Source organism: Leuresthes tenuis, unplaced genomic scaffold, assembly GCF_036924035.1.
Source record: "Leuresthes tenuis unplaced genomic scaffold, fLeuTen1.0.hap1 SCAF_6, whole genome shotgun sequence".
NCBI classification, from domain to species: domain Eukaryota; kingdom Metazoa; phylum Chordata; class Actinopteri; order Atheriniformes; family Atherinopsidae; genus Leuresthes; species Leuresthes tenuis.
In genome coordinates this window covers 24,091,214-24,112,171 of record NW_027325360.1, presented here as the reverse complement: position 1 = coordinate 24,112,171, position 20,958 = coordinate 24,091,214, and the positions used below count along the sequence as shown (strand labels likewise).

General features: G+C 39.1%; 2 protein-coding genes across 2 annotated transcripts in view; both read right to left on the bottom strand.

Moving 5' to 3' along the window:
- Positions 1-1,989: 1,989 nt before the first annotated feature.
- On the bottom strand, positions 1,990-19,687 carry LOC140310163 (transmembrane protein 132C-like). The gene is made up of 5 exons (XM_072388352.1): positions 19,547-19,687; positions 13,926-14,134; positions 9,024-9,297; positions 5,580-5,771; positions 1,990-3,784 (listed from the first exon to the last, which is right to left on the bottom strand). The coding sequence occupies exons 2-5, from the start codon at positions 14,090-14,092 to the stop codon at positions 2,615-2,617; spliced, it is 1,803 nt and encodes a 600-aa protein (XP_072244453.1). The 5' UTR covers positions 14,093-14,134; positions 19,547-19,687; the 3' UTR covers positions 1,990-2,614.
- LOC140309249 (transmembrane protein 132C-like) overlaps positions 19,526-20,958 on the bottom strand; it is a 102,277-nt gene continuing 100,844 nt past the window's right edge. The window contains exon 5 of the mRNA XM_072387066.1: positions 19,526-19,690. Coding sequence (XP_072243167.1) covers positions 19,526-19,690 — 165 coding nt within the window. The remainder of the gene's footprint in view (positions 19,691-20,958) is intronic.

Below are 20,958 nucleotides of genomic sequence, written 5' to 3'. Positions count from 1 at the left end.
CCAGCAGGTATGAACACATCTAAAACTGGAGCCCAGGGGGAGGAGAATGGGGATCTTTAATGGATTGCACTGCTCCGTTCCTACCTGAAGAGAATGACGCCGACGTTGATGGTCATGGAGAGTCACAGAGGTGTTTTAATTATTAAGGACCCCCTTCAATCATTCTCTAAGTGCCTGACTGTTAAGTCCCTACCATACCTAAGTAACAGCTACAGTTCCAGCACATGGCAGATACTTCTCTTCGACCCCGATTCACTGCCCTGCAGCCACTGATAGAGCCACAGCAGCAAGGAAAACACTAAGGAAGCAGCAGATCATGAAAAGAGAAAGGTTCAGGATTAAGACTGAAACAGAGCATCTCTACATGTGTACACACCAGACTGCATTTAACCCTTTGATGTCCGCACTGAGAAAAAAGCAAAGGAAAAATGTTTCTGTTGATTTTTTCATTTGCTTTGGGCAATAATAATTAGAATCTGTGTTATTTTCATAATTGGTTCGGTGTCACTTCATGTTAAAAGTGTCGAGATTTGAAATAGTTATGGCGTAATGTAAGACTTCATTTAGCATTATAAGGCTAAACTAAGTGGTAGAAATAGTTTAGGTAAGGTACTTAATTTTTTTTAATAAGATACAATATAGACACTGACAAATGTGCTCTGCCAAATGGTAGAGAAGGACCCATTTCAGAAAGAGAACTCTGGATTGTAGATTTAGTCTTCACTTTGTGTATATTTATATACATAAATAATTTCACTTATATTAATCTTAATTTCAGTCTCTCTGCCAACCATGGAATCACTTGGCACCTAACCTCAGTTAAATAATGCCACATTTTACACTTTGCAGCCAGTTTAGCTGTTCATCCTGTTTCTAGTCTTCAGGCTATCCTAAGCCAGCTGTTTGGTTGCCAAATCTGTATCAAGCAGACAAGAGCGTAGTATTAATCTCCTCACTTGGCAAAAAAATCAAAGAAGCCAAAAGCTGAAGTAATCCTTTAAATATCCTAATATATATTACAATTGGACAACTTTGAGCTTTTTTTTTCTTGTGAATACTCATATCCTGGGTGAGTACGCTAGGGGTCAGTAGCATCTTCACAAAAAAAAAAAAGACTTGAGAATTGATCAACAAACTTATCAAGTATAAGATGAAAATTCACAAAACTTTCTCTCAGGTGTCTGAGAGACTAATCTGAGCTAATGTGAATGGCACTCCAAGATACACTGAAGATCCAGGTGATATTGTTTGTTTTGCAAATTAATAATCTGATGTATGCAGCGACACGTAATGTGAGCATTTTTCAGCTTGATGGAAATACTACACACTGACACACCAACAAGAAAAACAACACACAACCAGTCCCAGTGGGAGGATGGTAATGTTCACTGAGCAAAAGACAATTTCTCAGCCGAGTGCTTTTGTTTAGGACATTCTAAAAGATGATTATTATTTGTGCAATTATCTGAATCATGAAAGATCTGTTTTCAAAAAGAAAACATTCCCCACCTGGCTTGAAGTTATTTCTTTTCTTTGGTATCAATACCCACACTATGAAATGGAAGGCATAGGACATTCCAGTTTGTCGATCGTTTATGTTTTAACTAATCAACAAGACATTAAGTACTATTTTATTCCAAGTTACAAAAAACTTGGTCGTTGAATGAAATACTTTTAATAACACATTGTCTAACCATTTACGTTAATAACACCTTCAGCTCCTGTCATGTCAGCAGATTGTGTTTTCAAAGACAAGATGAGAGTATTTAAACACTCTCTCACTGGCCAAATTTGAAAGGGATTGTGTTGTGACTGGTGGATGAATTGTATCCCATAAAATACTGATTGAAATAAGCACTGATTATACAAATATGTGTGGCTGGCTCCTCCTCATCAGCCATCTTTCTCACTTAAGCTAAATATAAAAAATAAGGGTCAAGTGGTGGTGGAGTGAACAAAAGCTGAAACAAACTCTTGACGTTGTTGTGTATTCCTTAAATGTTATGAAAATACAATATACAGAGCAACAATACAATGCTTTGGAGACCATTCAGTATATACATAACAGGTTTTCTGCCTTGATAAGAGGATGAAAATGAATCAGAAACTTGTGCCTTTTTTTCCCCAAGACATGCAGAAGTTCCCCTTAGCTTTTACTTCGGCCTTTCCGGAACTCATCCACAGATAATAAGGATCTGACATAAGAAATTACTATCCAAAGTGAAACAAAACTCCCAAAGACATTTAATGTGCACACACATATTCTGAACATCTATCTAGTTATGGTGTAGTTCATCTTAAAATCCGTCGTGTGAATGTCACATCAGTCATAGGATCATTACTTCATTTTAAACCCTATAATAATAAAATGATGAAAAAATGTAATCATCTGATAAACAAATGGAAAAAGAGCCAGCTCACCTCCGTATATTTTTCATTAGTGATTTATCATCAGTTAATCATGGAATCATGACAGTTTTCCTAAATCTAATGAGCCTTTGGCAGTTTGGGGTGACTGTTAAAGTTCCTCTTCTTGTGTTAAACATAGGTCTATTGAGACCCATTTTCCTCTGGAAGGCAAAAGGGTGAGTTTGTAACAAATGTGCACAGTACACTATGCCACCTCTTTTAACGCACTGTCATTTAGCCTTTCCATGTAATTGCGCAACTCACTGGAGTCTCCCAGCTGCACATCTTGGCACACCCACTTAATGTCGTGGCTATGGCTTCCCATCAGTGTGTTAACAGTGGGGTAGCTATTGTCTGAAGGAATAGTGGTAAACGTTGTGAACTTGACTCTCTTCCTCTTGGTGGTAGGGGAGTCTCCTTTGCTGTCCTTTGCTATGCAGCCTGTATCTGGCGCCCGGTGCACCTGGCTTTGTACGTTCTTCTGGACAGAGCTCCCGTTCAGCAAGTGGCTGCCCTCCTCAAGGCCACAGCTCGAGTCCATCATGGAAGTCTGTTCCTCCAGCTGAGGCGAAAGGCTGATTTGGCTCTCCAGCAGCTCTGCCTCATTCCCCAGCCACACCCAGTCGTGAGCGTGGTTCATGTTCTCCTGGCCCTCGATGGAGAGCTCCTTGTGGCGGTATTTGAGGGTGTAGGAAATGCAGTTAATAAGAAAGACCAGGATGGCAAGGCAGAAGACCCCCAGCAGGGCGTACATGCCGATCTCTAAATCTGTCAGCCCACGAGCAGTCTGATTGAGGTCATCGTCTATATTGCGGCCACGGGGCATATCTACTTGTGCAGGGAAGTCTGCAAAGTCTATTGGCATGTTTTGGCTACCATCATCTGAAAACTTACCCCCGTTAGGTCTGCGTATTATTGCACTTCTTGTTGTGGTCGTTCTTCCCAACACCCCATCCTCGATGTCAGAGATAGAGCTGCCATAGTAGTGGGTGTCAGGGCCAATTCTGTCCTGAGAGGAGGAGAGCCTGCCTCTATTCTCCATGTCATCTCCATCTAGACCATAGTCGCTGCTCCCTCCCCTGGCACTGTCACTATGACCAAACTTCACCCTGACGTTACAGTTCCCAGCTGCAAGGATGCTCCGGCGCTTAAACTTTTGACAAACTTCGCAAACAGTCATTTCGACCCTGACCAGCAGACCTTGACCCTCTGCCTCTGTCACAATGACAGGCCATTTCCACGAGGGGTCCTGCTGCACTGTCACCACTTCCTGATCCAGGGAGGTGGCTGTCAGGACAAAGAACTCTGGATTGTAAAGATCCAGTGGAGCCACAGAGCCGTCGCTGAACTGAAGCCAGGCGCTGATCAAGGACTCCTGTGAAAACACACACACAGAGCTGTTTGAATCAAAACAGGGAGAAAATGTTATATAAAGAATAGAAATTACTAATTAATAATACTGCATCCAACTTCATCTGATAGAAACTGATAGACTACAACAGATAAGTTTGCTCTAAAAATTGCGAGGCCTCCGTACTACAGAACCTCTAACAGATGTTGATCAGGTAATATCTTGCTTGTTTGCACTGGCCTTTGCTCGCAGGAATGTAGTGAATTGTGTTGATTTGCATTCAACATCCAAATTTCCAATACTGTGGACATAGAACATACATTGAAGTTTGTTCTTCTGGGATTAGATTTTAACATGAATAAAAGCTTGCTAAGCTGTATGGGTCTGCTAACTTGCTGATTATTCACTATAAATTTAAAAGAGTTTAAGAGATTAAAAGATAGGCAGAGAGGATCAAATGGTCACATCAAATGTGTTCATTTCAGTTAGGATTTACCATATACTGGCTCTTAAAGCTGTGATCTATTGAAGTTTCACAATTTGCCTTTTAATGTTGCTGGAGGACAAATCCCCAAAGGCACACAAGACGCTCCCCACTGTGGTCTGAAAATGTTCCCAAATTACTGTCACCAGAAGACTAACAGTGCAGGGCTGCCTGCTTATCTTCGCATTGTGCATAAAGATTTGGTAGATAAATGGCCATTCTATCCCACTTCAATTATAGGAAGAGGGTGAAGAGGAATGGTGAGGAACAGTTCAGAGAACTCATGAGAGGACTTGAAGGGCAGATCAAAGAAACCACAATCAAAGTGGCCTCTGCAAATTAGAAAGGGAAGAAATATGCCAGAAAAGCCAAGTTTCAAATGTAAGTCATATTTTTGTATAGTGGCTGTGATTTTGCTCTCGCATGCTCTGAGATTAAGCTTCCACTTCTATTTGCCACCCATGGAAAAACATTCTGTCACACTCTGGCTCTCAAACCTCAGAGTTAAGAATGTTAGGGATTGTGTGCAACAAACAAACAGATGTGTGCATGTGAGCACACTCGTGCTTTCTTTGCTTGTAAAATCGATCATCTTCATGCAGTCTGGAGATATGTGTTGTTTTTCTGGGAAAACATACCATTAAAGGCAAAACAATGCATAATTTTGGCATCAGCATATGGAGAATTTGTGTAAAAGGCCACCTTTGATCAAATGAAAGATTTTATATAAGGACGAGTGAGTCAAAGAACTTAACATCCTTCTCTTTGTTAATCAGACCCTCCAAAATGCTGTGCAATATTTATCGTGTTTTGTTTGTGAAGTATGACACCAGAATCAGTACTTGCTTTGGTCAAGAAGGCTTTGTATTAAACTGCAGTAGCTAACAGAGAAAATAAGTGGAAAGTAAAGTTCAATTCACTCTTTAATATTGTATAAAGATTATCATCATAATCAGTTAACCTGCTGATTATTTTGTAAACTATCCTAAAATCATTTTGTTAATAAGTGATCAGAAAACAGATAAAAATGCTGAGTTTAATTTCCTGTCGTCTTTGGTAATATGAAGATAATGAGAATCATACTTTATTACTGAAGTAAGATTTTACAAAATCCAAACTTTATTTAATATCAGGTATAATAAATAAAATGATCAAATCAAAATCAAAGTTTTTAAAAGCCAGGACCATCAAATATTTGGAATATTTTACTAGAAACAATTATTTACTCAATTCTTATTCAATTAATAAGAAATTATTACAAAAAGGTAAATCCTTTTTCAACAGTTATTCAATTATGCTAATCTTTTTATTGCTCAGCTTATGCAGAAACCTGACCTGCTTGGGGCTTTGTAGAACTTCCTGTGTGGTTGTAGTAGCTAGGATGGCTCTGTTGCTCCCTGGGCTTAACTGCAGGCTCATGGATAGACCCGTCACAAGCTGGACCCCCAGCTCTGTGATAGTCACTTTGTCATCCACCACAGTGACAGTCTTCTCTGCCAGGATTGAGTCTGACAATGGTGACAACACCTGGGAGGTGTAAAAGAAAATAAAAGTATCTATATTAAATAAACAAAGATAAGGAAAAATACAATATGACAGCACTTTTGAAAGCGAAAAAGACGAAAACATAGCTGAATGGAGAGAAAGAACAATACTTATAAAAACTTGATCAACAGAACATCCGAGCAGAAATAAGTCACACTTGTCATGTTGCTTGACTGGCAACTGATTCATTGCATAGATTAAAAAAAATCACTTCAATGAGTTTTTCTGCTGCGAACTTGTCACAGACATGAAGAGAGAGGATTACCACCAAGTGTTTCATGTAACATAAAAGGGACAGGCGTTCCTGTACTATATGTAAAACATTACACAAAACCAACTTTTTTATTTCACCTCTTTTCTCAGGCTGGGTACATCAAACAATACCTCAACTTGACTGGCCTTTCTGAAGGCAAAAATCTATTCTCTTTTATTAACACAGGCAATCCTCACAAAAGAGAAGCACATTTTAGCCCCACAACAGAAGTAAAATGTTTAACTATGACAAATATCGTGAGAGCTATGTGAGTCATCATCTGCATGCATATGCTTCTAAGTGTCTTCACATGCATCAGTCAAAGTGACTATGACAAGTAGTCACAGCTGTCAGAACTTGGCACTTGTCATGCTTTCCGGTTTGTGCTTCTTTGGTGAAAGTGCATGAGGGTTTGTGAAGGTGAACACCCGTCTTCAAGGCCAGCTAGAAGATCCAACTCTCACAGATTTCATTATTAGGTTGATATTCATCCAGTCAGCATTAGGAGCCTGATAAAACAAAGGGTGGGAGACCCACACACTGCCGAGTGCCTGAGGCACATACTGTGATACACTATTGAGCACCTGTCTGAGGCAGTTCTCAAATATAGCAGTGTCACTGGCAACTGTCCTTGAAATAAACAGTGTTTTCATGTTCGTTTACTGTAATATTCCACCATGTTTTTTTTGTTTTTTTTCCCAGTACAAAAATAACTTAAGCTTCAGGATATTCTTTTGATGGCAGATTGATTGCATATTCACAGTTATCAAGAGCTGTGCCTGGATTATCCTCTTGCTGTCACAAAGCAGGAATTGTAGAATGACAAGTGACTAGAGTCACTGAAGAAGCTGCACAGTTCCCGCTGCCTCAAGAAGGCAAATAACATCATAAAGGACGTTTCTCACCTTGGACACGTACTCTTCGAACAGCTCCTGTCAGGGTGATGTTACCAAATTTTAAAAACAAGCTAGGACAAATAGCTAAAGAACAGTTTTTATCCCACTGTTGTCGCTACACTTAATGCTGTCAATGCATGACTTGGTGCAATTGGTGCAATAATCGCATGTATGTATGCTTGTGTGTCATTTAGTCATCTGTTTTTCTATGCTTTTTTTCATTTTTTTAAATGCACTGACTGGATGACACTTTTTAATTTTGTTGTACATGCTACAATGACAATAAAGATGTAATTGCATTGAATTGAATTGAATAAAGCCTTTTTGAAACAGAGAGACATTCATTCATATGAAAAAGGCCTTAGTTTGGGGACAGCTTTCTGCTGAATTAAAATGACAAAATGGTTAAAACACTTCTTTGCACTACCACAAATTCCTAGAGCTGAGAAATGAAGCCAGCTCTGAGGTGCAAATAAATGCAGTTTCTTGAATGTTTCCCTGGGGATGTTGATGAAGATTCCAAGTCATCTTGGTCATGGTAATCATAAGAGCTTGAAAAAGGGCAACTGGTATTTTTCTTATATCTTGAAGACGTTTCACCTCTCATCCGAAAGGCTTCTTCAGGTCTAAGCCTTTTGGATGAGAGGTGAAACAGCTTCAAGATCCAAAAAGTCCAGTTTCCCTTATTCAAGGTCTTATATTTTCTTGGGGATGATTTCAAAGATCCCCAATGCTGAATGCTGAACTTTACAGCAGACACATAGACCTTTTCAGTAACCTATAGGTGGAGAACAAATAATGGTCAAAAATCTAATTTGGCTATGTGACAAGGACAAGACAAAAATGCACTAAACGCTGCTTTCATACATGCAAAAACTGCACACAGAATGCTTTGAATTTGGATACGGTAGTTATTCTGCTGCTGCATGATGCTGCAGTTATTCAGTAATGTCAATAAAATAAAAACAGCATTCTACATTTGTTTATTCAGCGTCTGAAAGGAGGTATCAAGTATGTGACAGGGATCAGGGTGTAGAGCTGGGCTTTGGTGCACAACGGAAGAATTTAATCTTTGCATCAACCTTCCACGTCCCAGCCTTTTCCAAGGAACGCAAGTTACTTTTGCTGGTATAGCTCTTACCATTTGTGTTTAAAAAAAAAAGTGCCACTATTTATGATTGCAAATGTAAACTGATCAGCTATAACACTGTGACCGGCTGCCTAATATTGAGTAGGTGCCACTAAAGACACTTCAACCAGTCAGGGCATGGACAAAGGCCTGCGGGTTGTGGGGTGGGGTCTTTCTGGGTTGTTTAAGTTATTACTAAGCATTTTCTGCTGGGTTAACTACTGTCGTATTGGGGGACTCTTCTGCTGTAGGGAAATGCTGTTGCCATCATGAAGGGCTGTGACTGCTCTGCAAAAATGCTTAGGAAGGTGGCAATCATCAAAGTAAGATCCATGTAAAGGCCAGGGAGGGGATGGAGTTTCTGTGTGTCTACGCCCTTCATATTAGTGAATAAAAGTGACCCTAATTAATGGAATGTAGCTATGTTGTGAACAAATTTGATCAGTTTCCTCATTTAAGTCGGCATTTAAGAGACTGCTACTGAGTTGAAAATAATAGGGTATACTGGAACTTTGGCTCTATTCTCATAGTTCTAGCAATCAATAATGATGATTGTGCTAAAAGTATTCCCTGGCAAAATCTGACAACAAGGCAGGTAGGTTGGTAGGTAGGTAGGTAGGTAGGTAGGTAGGTAGGTAGGTAGGTAGAAACGGATAAATAAATAATTAAATAGATACATAGAAGACATCCCCATTGCACCACTCATAACACTCACTCTTTCAATTTTATCCCATTGTTTTGTCAGTGTTCTGTACCTTTAACTTGTTTTCCATGTACTGTCTGTCCTGTCTCAACATTCATAATCTTTTACATTAATGCTTGTTATTTGTGCAGTCTATTAGATGTCAGTAAATAACTTACATTTTACTGTGAAAAGTGCAGGTGAGATGTTCTACATATGATTTACACATGATTTTCTTTATGCAGTGCTGCTTTAAATGTATCGTCTTGTATACCTGGATAGTGGTCATCCCCATGTCCAGTCCAACCAGAGTCTTCCTGTCTAGGAGCTTTGCAATGTGGGGATCTTCTACTTTCAGGAAGTCCCACACAAGCTCTGTGATGTCCACCTGCCAGTCAGTGCCCAGTAAGAAACTGGTTTGGCCTCGTGAATCAGCTGACTCCGCTACAAAATGGGTGAGGACTTTGACCATGGCATGCTGATACTGCAGGGTGCAGCTCCGCCCTCGTTTGTCCTCATCATCTTCATCCTCACTGTCTCGTGTGGACCTGAAGAGGAAAAAATAAATGAATACTGATCTGTAAGCTGAGATTTGAACCAGGAGCCTCCTTACTGTAAGGTTATAGTGCTAACCACCACACCACCATGCAACCCTTGACCAAAATAAACATGTCATACATATAGTACAAGAAATAAAGAAATTCAGTGCACTTGATGGCTATATTGCAGTCGAACATGAGAAGAAGTTAGCATTTTCTGCACTGATGTGTTGTCTGTGCTATTTTCAGCAGCATTCTATCTTTAAGTGATCTCAGCCAAATACACAGATTGATGTAACTCATGCAGGAATGTTTACCCGACAAAGATCAAGTTATGATGAAACGCTGTTGATCAAACCTGTAAGAGACGATAAATCCAGTGAGCGGCTACCATTTTTCTTCTCAGTGTCTCTCCTGCTCCATTTCAGAGCACTCGCTCTGAATTGTAAATGTGCTTGCACCTCCTTACTGTTTTATTTAATAGCCCCACTGATTGCTGTGTTGCTTGCAAATCTAATTTTATTACTTTAAGCAACAAATCAGCCAACTGAGGCACAACTCTTTCCTACCAGGATAACTGCCTTGAGTTTGACAAACTAGGTTGAAGTGGTTGCAATATAATTAGATTTTACCCATAACTGCTTTCCTTTCTTTTGCTTCAACAAACAACTTTATAAAAACAACAGATAAAGCATCCTGAGATGTTGAGAAAGCAGCACTTGAATCGTTGATCTGGGAGAATAAATGCTGTTACAGCTCTTCAGTCTTCCACTGGGGCACAGTTGGGTTACTTGCAATGAGAAAAGAGCTTTGTCAACACAGCTATAAATCATACACTTGTACTGCACATTAAACTTACATCCACCTTTTTGTCTAATCGTTGTCATTTATTCTTTAGTCTTTTTTTTTGTCACACACACTTACACACAAATAATCATTGTGATTATAATAAAAGGGAGAAGAAAAGGAATTAATCTCTTAAACTGTTTTTCTTGTGATTATCCGCTCTGCTTGTCTCTTTCTGTCTGAATCCCATGAGAAATCTGACTGCCTGCTAAGCCATGGGAATGAAGATGTTAGCTGCAAGCTCCAGAGAAAAGTCACGGGGACAGAGAGATTTGAAGTTAAGAGCTTAAAAGCTTTGCTGGCAAGACTGATATCACATGTAACTGAATGAAAGCCATTAACCAACAAAACAAATTGTGAAGTGAATAGTGTAACACCTTCATAGCAAAGTCATGACTGACCCAGCTGAGTGACAGAATCACCAGCTGGAACAGTGTCCTTTAGAGACACTCATAAAAAGGGCTTTTGAATCTTGACTGTATTGTATTCTGTACTGTATTTAATACAAACACAAATTTTTTTTTACCACAATAAAACTTCTTCTAGACTTCTCTACATTTTACATTCTGTTTATTGTTTTGTCTAATTTTAAAGCCCCCGTGAATATCAACAGATCTCCCTGAAACATGAACTAAACAATTCACCAACTGGCTTCAGATTTGGACTGAAAAAGTGTGAAATCCCAATTAGTTCTGAAATGTATGTAGGCCAGTTCAACCATACATGATCCAATTACTGGCAGCCAGAAGCTGACTGGCAGAAAGGCTGTTAATTCTAATGTAAACATGGAGGATCTCCTCTGGCATGCCATCATTTATGTGTCAATACTGGAACTGAGTAGAACTCAGTTCTGTGAACAAGGACATGGATAGCTTCATTGTGATTTTGGGAGGAGACGACACAAAGGAGTTAGATCACCGTGCACAACAAAGAATGATCTGCTGTTTGACTTGAATAAAGCTAACACTATATTTTAAGAGGGGAAGTTCATTTTAAAAAAAAACCTGGACCTAATATCTGGCATAAAATACGTTCATCTACTTATCGATAACATTTTGGTGAAAGTCGGTGTCCTTCGGACGCTATTTAGATCTATTTAGATATATATCCATATAACAGGAGTGATAGACAATACAGCCTCGAAATAACACATTATCTGTTTTTATTTCACCAAGACTTTAAGATGGATGAATCAGTCGATTAAGACAAATGAATCAGTCGTCGTCAAAATCTGATAAATATTCTGCCATGTTGCACAAAACTAGCAGAAGCAAACTCTGTGTGAAGATAGCCGACCGTTTCAGAGCACAGAGTGCACTGTGCTGCAGCGCGCACGTCGATGACGTCACCCCACTAGACAAGTGTGTAGCCCCCGATAAGCCCCCCGATAGCCGCCAATAACAACAACACAGCAGCTCTGAACTAACAGTGCACTAGTATGCGTTCATTCATTCGTCTGAAAGTATTGGTGAAATAAATACAGATAATGCCTTATTTAGAGGCTGTATTGTCAATACCCTGTTCACCCCCGACATATGCAATTTGGACTTACTCTCAACTGATATATTTATTGTTTGCAGGAGAGAAAACCACCTGCCAATGGTTTCAGCCACCATCCTATTATTTCACAGGCCTTTGCTGAAATTGTTATTTTGAATCATTTTGAATTGATTGTGCCACATGCCATATATGACAAATGAAAAAGAGAATTACACTGATATTAAATAGTGCCATCTCAAAATGTAATCTGAGGTGAATCTCATAAACAAATGACACTCGGTGCTCAGAACAACCTGCTTAACAAAGCAATGTGTATTTTTGGTGCTTCATTATCTTTCGAGCACAGTCCTGACTTCAGAGGGGATGTTGCATATTTCTCTGTGTGTCGTGCTTATTTTTGTTGCGCCCTGTTGAGTTTGCGCTGCATTAGCTTTGCATTTTATTTTCAAGGTCATCTGGATAGAAATAGGCAGTGTGTTTCTATAAGGACACAGCTTTATCTGACAGTGACTGCATTGCATTGCATTTCTTTCTTTTTTGTTTCATTTTAATCTTGAGGAGTTTTCAAAACACCTGTTTACAACTATAAGGGAACACTTGGTGAAAACAGCACAATGAAAAAAAAAACATTAGAATTTGAGTATTTAAAGATGACAGCAGGAAAATATTTCAAACACGACATAACAAGAGGGAAATATTCTCAAAATAGATATCTGGAGAGAAATATTAAAAAGACTGCTGCTATGCCTTAATTTTGGTTTACTATCTGTGAAGGCTTGTCTTATCCTTGTTTTGACAGGGCTTAGGGAGAGAACAGGTAAGTCATACAAGCAGTGTCAGTCAAAACCTGAGGGAGGTGTACCTCTGTAGCTATCCCACTAACATCCCTGATGTCTCTTTATTTTTTCACTTCTCCTTCTCCTCCCTGCAAGGCCACAACTCTCCCGTCTAACAGATAGAGGAAGGCTAAGCCACTTGTTATTGTCACTCACTGGTTTGGTTCATCGTGTGCTTATGGACAGTGGACCCATACCCATTCTCACCCATGGGCATAGAGCTACTTTGCAAGGTCAAGCCTGTTATCCCCTAATGAACAAAGATGTGTATGAGACGGGGAAAAACAAAGCTTTATGAATCCGTTAGCAGTGGTGCTGGTTCCAACAATGACAACCTCGGTTGACTGTCCCCACTGATAAAGGGTACGAATGGCAACATACTCGACAAGCCATGACATAGTTGAATGCTGTTCCTCTGTCAGTCAGACTAAGAGGCGAGCATGTATAATTAGAGAGGACACACTGGTGCGTGGGAGGACTCGAAGTCCAGCCTTTCCAGATGTAATTACTGCAGGTAGGTTGATAGCTGATCCATCAATTGAGGGATTTCAACAGTTGCAGAGAAACACTGCATAGCAGTGTTGGCAGATGCGCTGCTAGTGATGAGGCCTCAGGGGAGAGGTTCGACCTCGAGACAGCTCTAATAATGTGCTGTCCTACTGACAACTAAGACGCCCAATGGCAGGCCACCTTGAGCTAGAGATAATGACAAGCTCTATTGCACAGGTCAGCCATTTTGTTATCAACCAAGAACTTCTGGAGTGGTGCTCAGTCACACAGTCCTCATTATCTTGCTTAAGGCTGAAATCAAACACAGAATCTGGAATAAAGGCCAAACTGCCACTTCTACAAGACTGGTCAAAGACCCCTGATTTTATAAAAGCTTTTATAAGAAGCCAAAAATAAAATGAAAGCAAACCATTATTCATTAAATTATTCATCTCCCATAGCCGCTTCACTCTGATTGACGGGGCTGGGGGCTATCACAGGAATAGAGGCAGGGTACACCCAGGACAGAAGGCCAGTCTATCGCAGGCCTGCCACAGAGACAAACAGCCATGCATACTCCCCTCAGTCCTGTAGTAACGTCAAAATAAACTATTGAACATGCATGTATTGTGACAGTGAGAGGAAGCTGGAGTACCTGGAAAACATCAACACACGCAAGAGGAGAACCATCAAACCCCACACAGAGGGAGTTAAACCGGCTCTAACCACCACAAGGCCCCTTAACAACAAATTTCTTTTTCTTTTTTTTAACTTAGAAAATTTCCCTACATAAACACAACCTGACAAAACTTTTAAATGAAACAAACATTATAATCATTGTAAATGTTATATGAGGAAACTAGTGTTGTCTCTACAGGCATTTTTTATTTTTTTTAATATGACAATAAGACGGCAGAACACACAGTACCAAAACCCTTTAACCAAGACACGAACATGCTAATTTACCTCTGACTTGTGGCTACGATAGGTATCCTCCACCCTTTGATCTGGCTCAACTCCGTGTCTGACACCTCAATCTGGAGGGGGAGACGAGGGATCCACACGCTCAGCTCCAGCTGAGCACTGAGATATCCGTAAGTGAAATTCACCATCATCTTTACTTTGCCCCTCATCTCCTTGCCATTCACAAAAACGTAGTCGCACCTGTCAGACACCTGCATGGGAAGAGAAGGAAGGATTTAGAAGGACATCATTTATGTGGAACTCTTCTGAAACTTGAAATTACAGAGAAATATACTGCATAGTGGACGCAGAATGTGTACATGTGTGCCTACAGACCTTGCCCTTTGAGTTGATTATAGGGATTTACGCTTTTGAGCTGTCCACTGCTTTACAGTGGTATTCTTCTATCAACTTTGAACAAGATGAAAGGTCCTCTACCGTGTAAGTTTGACACTCAGGAAAAGAGGAAGGAGGGCTGAAATGACTTCTTTGAATTTGAAGGAAAACAGGTTGTGGACTACTGGTTTATCATTTTTCAGCCTCGACCGGAAAAAGAAGAACCAACACATGTAAACTAGAAAGACAGGAGCAGTTCTGTCGAGATAAAATTACCAAACTGAAAGCCATCTGTTATTTGAATTACTTTACAAAAGGAATTATTTGGGCAATTTTGTGCAGTGGAAAGACAAATTTGTGTTACCTTGATTCTTTAAAGCTTGTACAGGCTTCTTTATTCATTCTATCTTTTATTTTTCAGAATCCTCCCTTTCTGTCTCTTAAAAATTTAGCAAAGATCAATTTTCAACAAAGACCAAAAACTACGAAAGTCTTAAGGAATATTCAGTGAACACATACACTCTGACAAGGAGAGGTAATTAATCAGCACTTAAACAGAGACACACTGTTTTTTTCTGGGCACTTTGTCAATCTTATCGATCCCATCATATAGTGCACACCACATGGAATAAGATTGTCTGAGGAAATTTATTTTTTCCTCAGTTATTTTTTTTTATCTCTGTGAGATTAAACTAGAAACAGCCATTTATCTTCAAGCTGTGGCAGGATATCCTCAGTGACCAAGAAAAAAAAAAATGCGTGTGACATATTTCTGGTCTGTGCTTTGTGTGAGCTGTCTGCACAACATCTATTGCAGCAGAATTTCTGTGGTGCTGAGCAAACCAAATTTTCCTGTTAGGGAAGAAGCAGATTCTTTTGGAGATCTGCTGCAGTTACTTAAAAATCTGTACCTGGACAGACTTGCTGTCTGAGCAAGTGACATTCAATGAGTCTGTGCTTAGGAGCACATCTCAGTGTAATTTTGATCAAAACTGTCATCAGACCTCAGTTAATTTTTCTGCTACCTATACAGGTGTTCTCTGAAAAGGTGTTTTACTTTATTTTTATTTTTCCAAGCATCTCTCTGACATGGGCAAACTTTGTTGAGAGAGGTATTTTTCAAGACCACATATTCCTGATTGATATTATGTCTCTTTATAGAATTTAATATTTCTAAGGACACAGCTTTTCACGAAGTTTGAATTCTCCTCAAAATCAAAATCTAGAGTGATAACTACCTCAGTTAAAAGTTCAATCTATCCTTGGCCTAGCCTTCTAATCTTTGCCTGTCTGTCTGTTGGAGCTAATGGGATAATTTAACTATGTACGACATGGCTGCTCACAAAGATAAAAAATGTCACGTACAGTAAGGGAATATTCAGTAGACATAAGATAAAATGATTAAAATGTATTGCTTAATAGAATGCTTTTCTAAGGAGAATAAAGCACGAAAATTGTTGACCAGCTTTCATGATCTATGAAGAATAAAGTCTCAGTATACTGTGTTGTTAATACACAACAACAATACTACTTGATCTTAGCTGATATAATATTAAAAGATTATTGAATGTTGATTAAGATTATGATATAAAAGAATAAAAGAATGATAATAAAAATGGCTAATTGATTGAACTTGTCTACTGATATCTCAGTTATATTGCTGTTACAAATCAGATATTATGGAGGATAAGTCTACAGATCAAAATGCTCTCATTTTTTAAGTGTTCCACTCCCACGCCTTCCACTCCCAATGACAACTGTTTCTGCCCTTTAAAATGTTGATTACCAATTTAAGAACCTCTATGACAAAATTAAAAGTCCACACTGTCCTGCAGAACCAGAAAGTTTGAGCATATTGCATTAATTACTAAGCAGAAAAGTTTTACAAACACACTTCTACAGTTACTAAATAGTGCATACAAATGTGGTAAATTTCTCATGCCCTTGTGCTGCACAACACTGAAATATAAAAGAAAGTGAGGGGATTGCTTAATGAAGCATTTCCATGAGGGTGGCATCCCTCCCCAGGCTCCAATCTGTTATAGAGCACATTTGACTCTGACAGGACTCCAGAAGTGTTTGAACTGGTACAGATATCAGAGGATGATAACATCCCTGTGACTTATCTGTCCTCATTGTTGAGCTCTTCCTCTCTGCATTCTGTTGGGACAGTAGGGCCTTTGACAGCCCCCTCATCTCTGACTTTTCAAGCAACGTGGCTGCAGGCTGTGGGAACCTGACAGTGCTCCTTGTGATGATCATTGACCATAGATAGTAGCGATGTGAATGATCAGTACTGCTAATGAATATATGTATCCTATTGCTCCTTTGTTCTAACATATTCTTTAAAATCTGAAAAAGGCTTACCTTTGATTGTAGTCAAATGAAGAATTTGTACATGTTTTAAATCACAGAGTAAATTTAACTTACAATTAGTGCAGTATCTTTCATAAAAGGAAAATTAATTAGCTGCTAGCATTTTCATATTTTTAAATCAATTTAAGGGAAAACAAATATGTAAAATATAGCAGACAGCAAGCTTGCCCTACAGGCCTATGTTTACCATTCTGTGATGCAGTCTCATTGGCCGGCATATAACCTTACATCAATATTTTAACATAAAAGGACAGTGTAACTTAATCAGCAGCCCCTTTAAACCCTCATACCTCCCCCAATCCACTGCATGTGTGTTGATCCAGACTGAGGGTGGGTCTGTCTCTGTGAATTACACACGGTCTGTCATTCCGCTTCACAAAGTATCATAAACGTCCAGGAGGATCCACTGCCACATTAATCAAACACATTAGGCAGCTAACGGGAGAATACTTACAGAGAACATTAGGGCTGTCTCTGGATCTAGCCCAGGAAATTAACAACTCATAAGACAGACACAATCTACAGCAGATATGAGCGATGGGAGTAGGGAGCATGAAGGTGGTGTGAGTACATCTCTGGCCTGTATACAGAGTTAGCTTGACAGAAGCAATTAAGTTGCTCAGAGAACTCTGCATACTGTAAGCTCCAACATATTTCAATACTATTGAAAGGTCTGCACGTACAATATTCTAATAGCCCTGTTCCTTGGTAGCAGTGGATGTGAGAGCTCACTCATAACACAACCTTGGGTTCATGGCTAATATGAGGAAAGAGGAATGAACTCATGAATACGCAACTATGTAATGTGTTTTTTGTCATTGCTGTGGCTATTTCAATTCTATTTTTGTATGACTAACAGATTTTTTTTTTCCTGTAAAAACGCAAGGAGTCAGGAGAAACTCTGCATATGGGAATGTGGAGCATGGGGTACCCAGAGACCTGTAAGTGCATATGAAGCAAAACATTAAATGTGAAGGCTAGAAAGCCAAAACACTGATCTGAAAGATATTAAAACACATCATAGGTCTGAATGTAACCATAGAATTAGATAATATATTTATGGATGCATCACCAGACAGACAATAATTGCCTTATCTGAGTGTTGCTGCAATGAATGAAGCTAAGGTAGGAGATAAGTTGCCAATCTGCACAGGACCCTTCTGACCGTCAAGACAGGCATAATCACCGAAGCCCATACAATAACTCAGACCATAAACTGAGCCGTCGAAATGTAAAACCAGAACATTTGCCTACTAAGTAATGAAGGAATGACCTTATTTCAGCATACATATGCCAGACAAAATTAATGTGAATATTACAACGTCCATAGAGGATTGAAGAAAAAGCATGTGATCTGAACTATTTCTTTCTAATTTTAAATAATTATAAAGCAGTGATAGTGGAAACATCAATCAATGAATTATTAATCAGTTTTAATGTCACTCTGGGTTTATCTTTTTTGCTTATTCCTCTGGACAAAATTAGCTAAATTAGTCACGTTTGCATGCCTGCAATCTATGATTAGAAAAGACCTTTACTGAGTTAGTTGCAGTAAACATGCAGAGAGAATGTCTGAACTCAAGATCTCAGCAGCAGGTCTTTTTGTCATCATGTCTTCATTGAATTTGGATCATACATGACTATCTCTGCTGTAACTCACCTATCACTGTTATTATTACATCTTGAGATGTTGAAAAAAAAAACACAGTTGGAAGGAGGGCCTCCTTCCAACTGCATCAGCATGCTGTTTCTTAACCTGGAACAACATCTCTGCTATCTACAATCTTAAAGCAACACTAGATTTGTTTGTGAACCTTAAAACTATGTGATCCTGACTTATTTTGAAGTAAACTGATCTTTGTTATGCACATTTCTGGGCCTAAAGCTGCCCAGGACTGGGGGGCTGTTTCCAGGCCCCCAGGCAGTCCTTGAATATTTGAATCCTTGAATATTGAATACACTAGACCTTGAATATTTTGTAGGCTTCTTTCGATGCCGTCTTTGCGGCCACTTCAACATGACAACAAATTCATGTATATGGCTGTACACATGCAGGGCTCCCATGAAGATTTGTTTTATGACAGTGGTGTCACATCCCACAACTGGGAGCCAATGAGATGAAAAAAGTTGCCAAATTCGCTTGTGTTACTTTAAGCCTGAAATATGTAAATAAATGTTCTCTTTGCTTTTTAATTGATTCATCTGAATTCTGGAGGAGAGTCACTCATCAAACCAGGGTACTACTTTCTAACTCTTGTTGCAACTTGAACTGCAGGATTGTGAGTGGCTATTAGAATAAAGACAACAACAATTTGAGTGTCATCAGTGCAAATCAAACACACACTTTAGTGATGTTTGATCCATCCATTCTGGAGGGTTAAAACAAAATCATAATATTAGATCATATTCATAGAAAAATCTGATCTAATTCTGATATTTACTGTGCAAATATATCCACACAATACCTACACTGCCTCAAACATACCATTAAATGAGAGGTTTTTACTTAAATTAATTTCTATACTGGAGTTTCTCCAAAAAACAAGAAAAGACTCTTTAAGTTCCAAGAAACTATCACCTTAAATGGGCATATTTTACTAGATTAAACTGTAATCAGTTAAATGTATTCTTCACATTAATATAAACAGTGTCATATGTTAATTTCCTTACTTTAATCTGCTGTGAGATACATTCTAAACAACAAAACATGAAAAGTAACAAGGTACCGCTGCATGTTCATATTATCATATTTATGAATGGGTTGACCATGAAAAATAAAAATAAAATGAACTTGCTCAGTTTTTGAAAACCATCCACAACAACCCATTTGAAGCAGCTGAAAGTAAAGAGTTTTTTGTAGGACAGCAGAGCCAGAGAGGTCCATCTCCCTTTCAGTGGTTCATCTTACTGACCTTGACCACGTCCTCGTCTGTCGAGCGACATTTCACTGCTTCTGAGACATCAGTGACAGAGGCGTCGGTTCCGATGGTCACCACTTTTACCGGCACAGCTACTGTCTTTCCGGTCAGGATAGCAGTGTTCAAAATCTCAGTGTCCTGAAGACAGAAAGGAGGAACCAGATCACTTAAGTGCTAGCTGCAGGCTTGGTGAGTTTTTAATCGACAGCATAGCAGATAACAGTAATTACCAGCTCATAGAGAATAGAAACAGTGCAACTTACAAGTAGTATTGAAAATTACTTAAAGAGGCTTTGCACAATCACTGCTCAATTAGTGATTATTGGGTGAACCGCTGTGAAGTTAGAGGCACTGCTGGGTGGACAGTTAATAACTGATGGCAGCTGCTGTGCTCATTATCCAGTGTGCTGTTCCTACCACTAAAAGTTTATGTTTTTCCTTCTAAATGTGATTGTGCTGGATCCACTGTGCCACTGGGACTAAGTTTGAACTTTCAGCATTCTCTTCTCATTGTAAATTGTTTGTCTAATTACTGTGAGTGTATTCATTAGTGTATTCATTGCAAAGCTCTTCAGGCTCTGTTTGGTTGGTGGTTGACTAGTCATTAATTAACAAGTCAGTGGTTAAAAATTCACTTGCATGATTATTGACAGCTGACAGACACTGACAGATAAGGGACAATTTTACACCCCTGTTAACACGAAAAATAAATAATCTCCTTCACTCGAGCGTGAATACACCTATTGTTGTTTGCCTGGGTTTGCCAGCTTTTATCCTTTAGGAGCAACTGCAGTTTTAGCATTAACTGTTCAGGCTGTTGTGGTTGTGATTGCCTGTGCAAGTGTAACTGCCTGGAAAGAGTACAGTAATAGTACTGAAATAATGACAAAAAGATAGAAACAAACAAGAAAAAAGAAGACTGGCACCAGTATTTTATTTAGTGTTGTTTATTAACAGAGGTTACCTGCTAATGGCATTAACAGTTATTTACACACAAGAGATATAAATGGAACTATAATCACCTATAACAAAAAAGATGTAAGATGTTGTTGGTAATCCAAAGTAAATTTACAGCAAATTGTTACAGTGTAAACAAGTTCATTGTTCTAGGTATCCTATTAGTCTCATTCATAGCCAGTGTAAAAAGCACTGAATGCTGAAATTTGCACCTGGACTGCAGGAGAGGTACTCTTAGTGAATTACCTCAGAGGTACTCTGGACAGCTCTTGTGTTCAGGCACACCCTTATTACCTTTAACAGAAATATCAACCTTTCATTATAGATATACACACACACCACATTTGTCAAAGAAGATAATTGAGACCTATTAAGAAAGGTCTGAGGTAACTATTTCTGTCTAAAGTCAGCAGTGGATTGTCTCTTCTGCCCATTCAGCCCAACACAGT

Excerpts from the sequence above, each read along its gene's own strand:
- LOC140310163 (XM_072388352.1), bottom strand. The coding sequence starts at position 14,092 with ATGAGGGGCAAAGTAAAGATGATGGTGAATTTCACTTACGGATATCTC. Across the intron at positions 5,772-9,023 it reads TGGGGATGACCACTATCCAG|GTGTTGTCACCATTGTCAGA; the intron begins GTATACAAGACG and ends TACACCTCCCAG. Across the intron at positions 3,785-5,579 it reads TTCTACAAAGCCCCAAGCAG|GAGTCCTTGATCAGCGCCTG; the intron begins GTCAGGTTTCTG and ends GTGTTTTCACAG.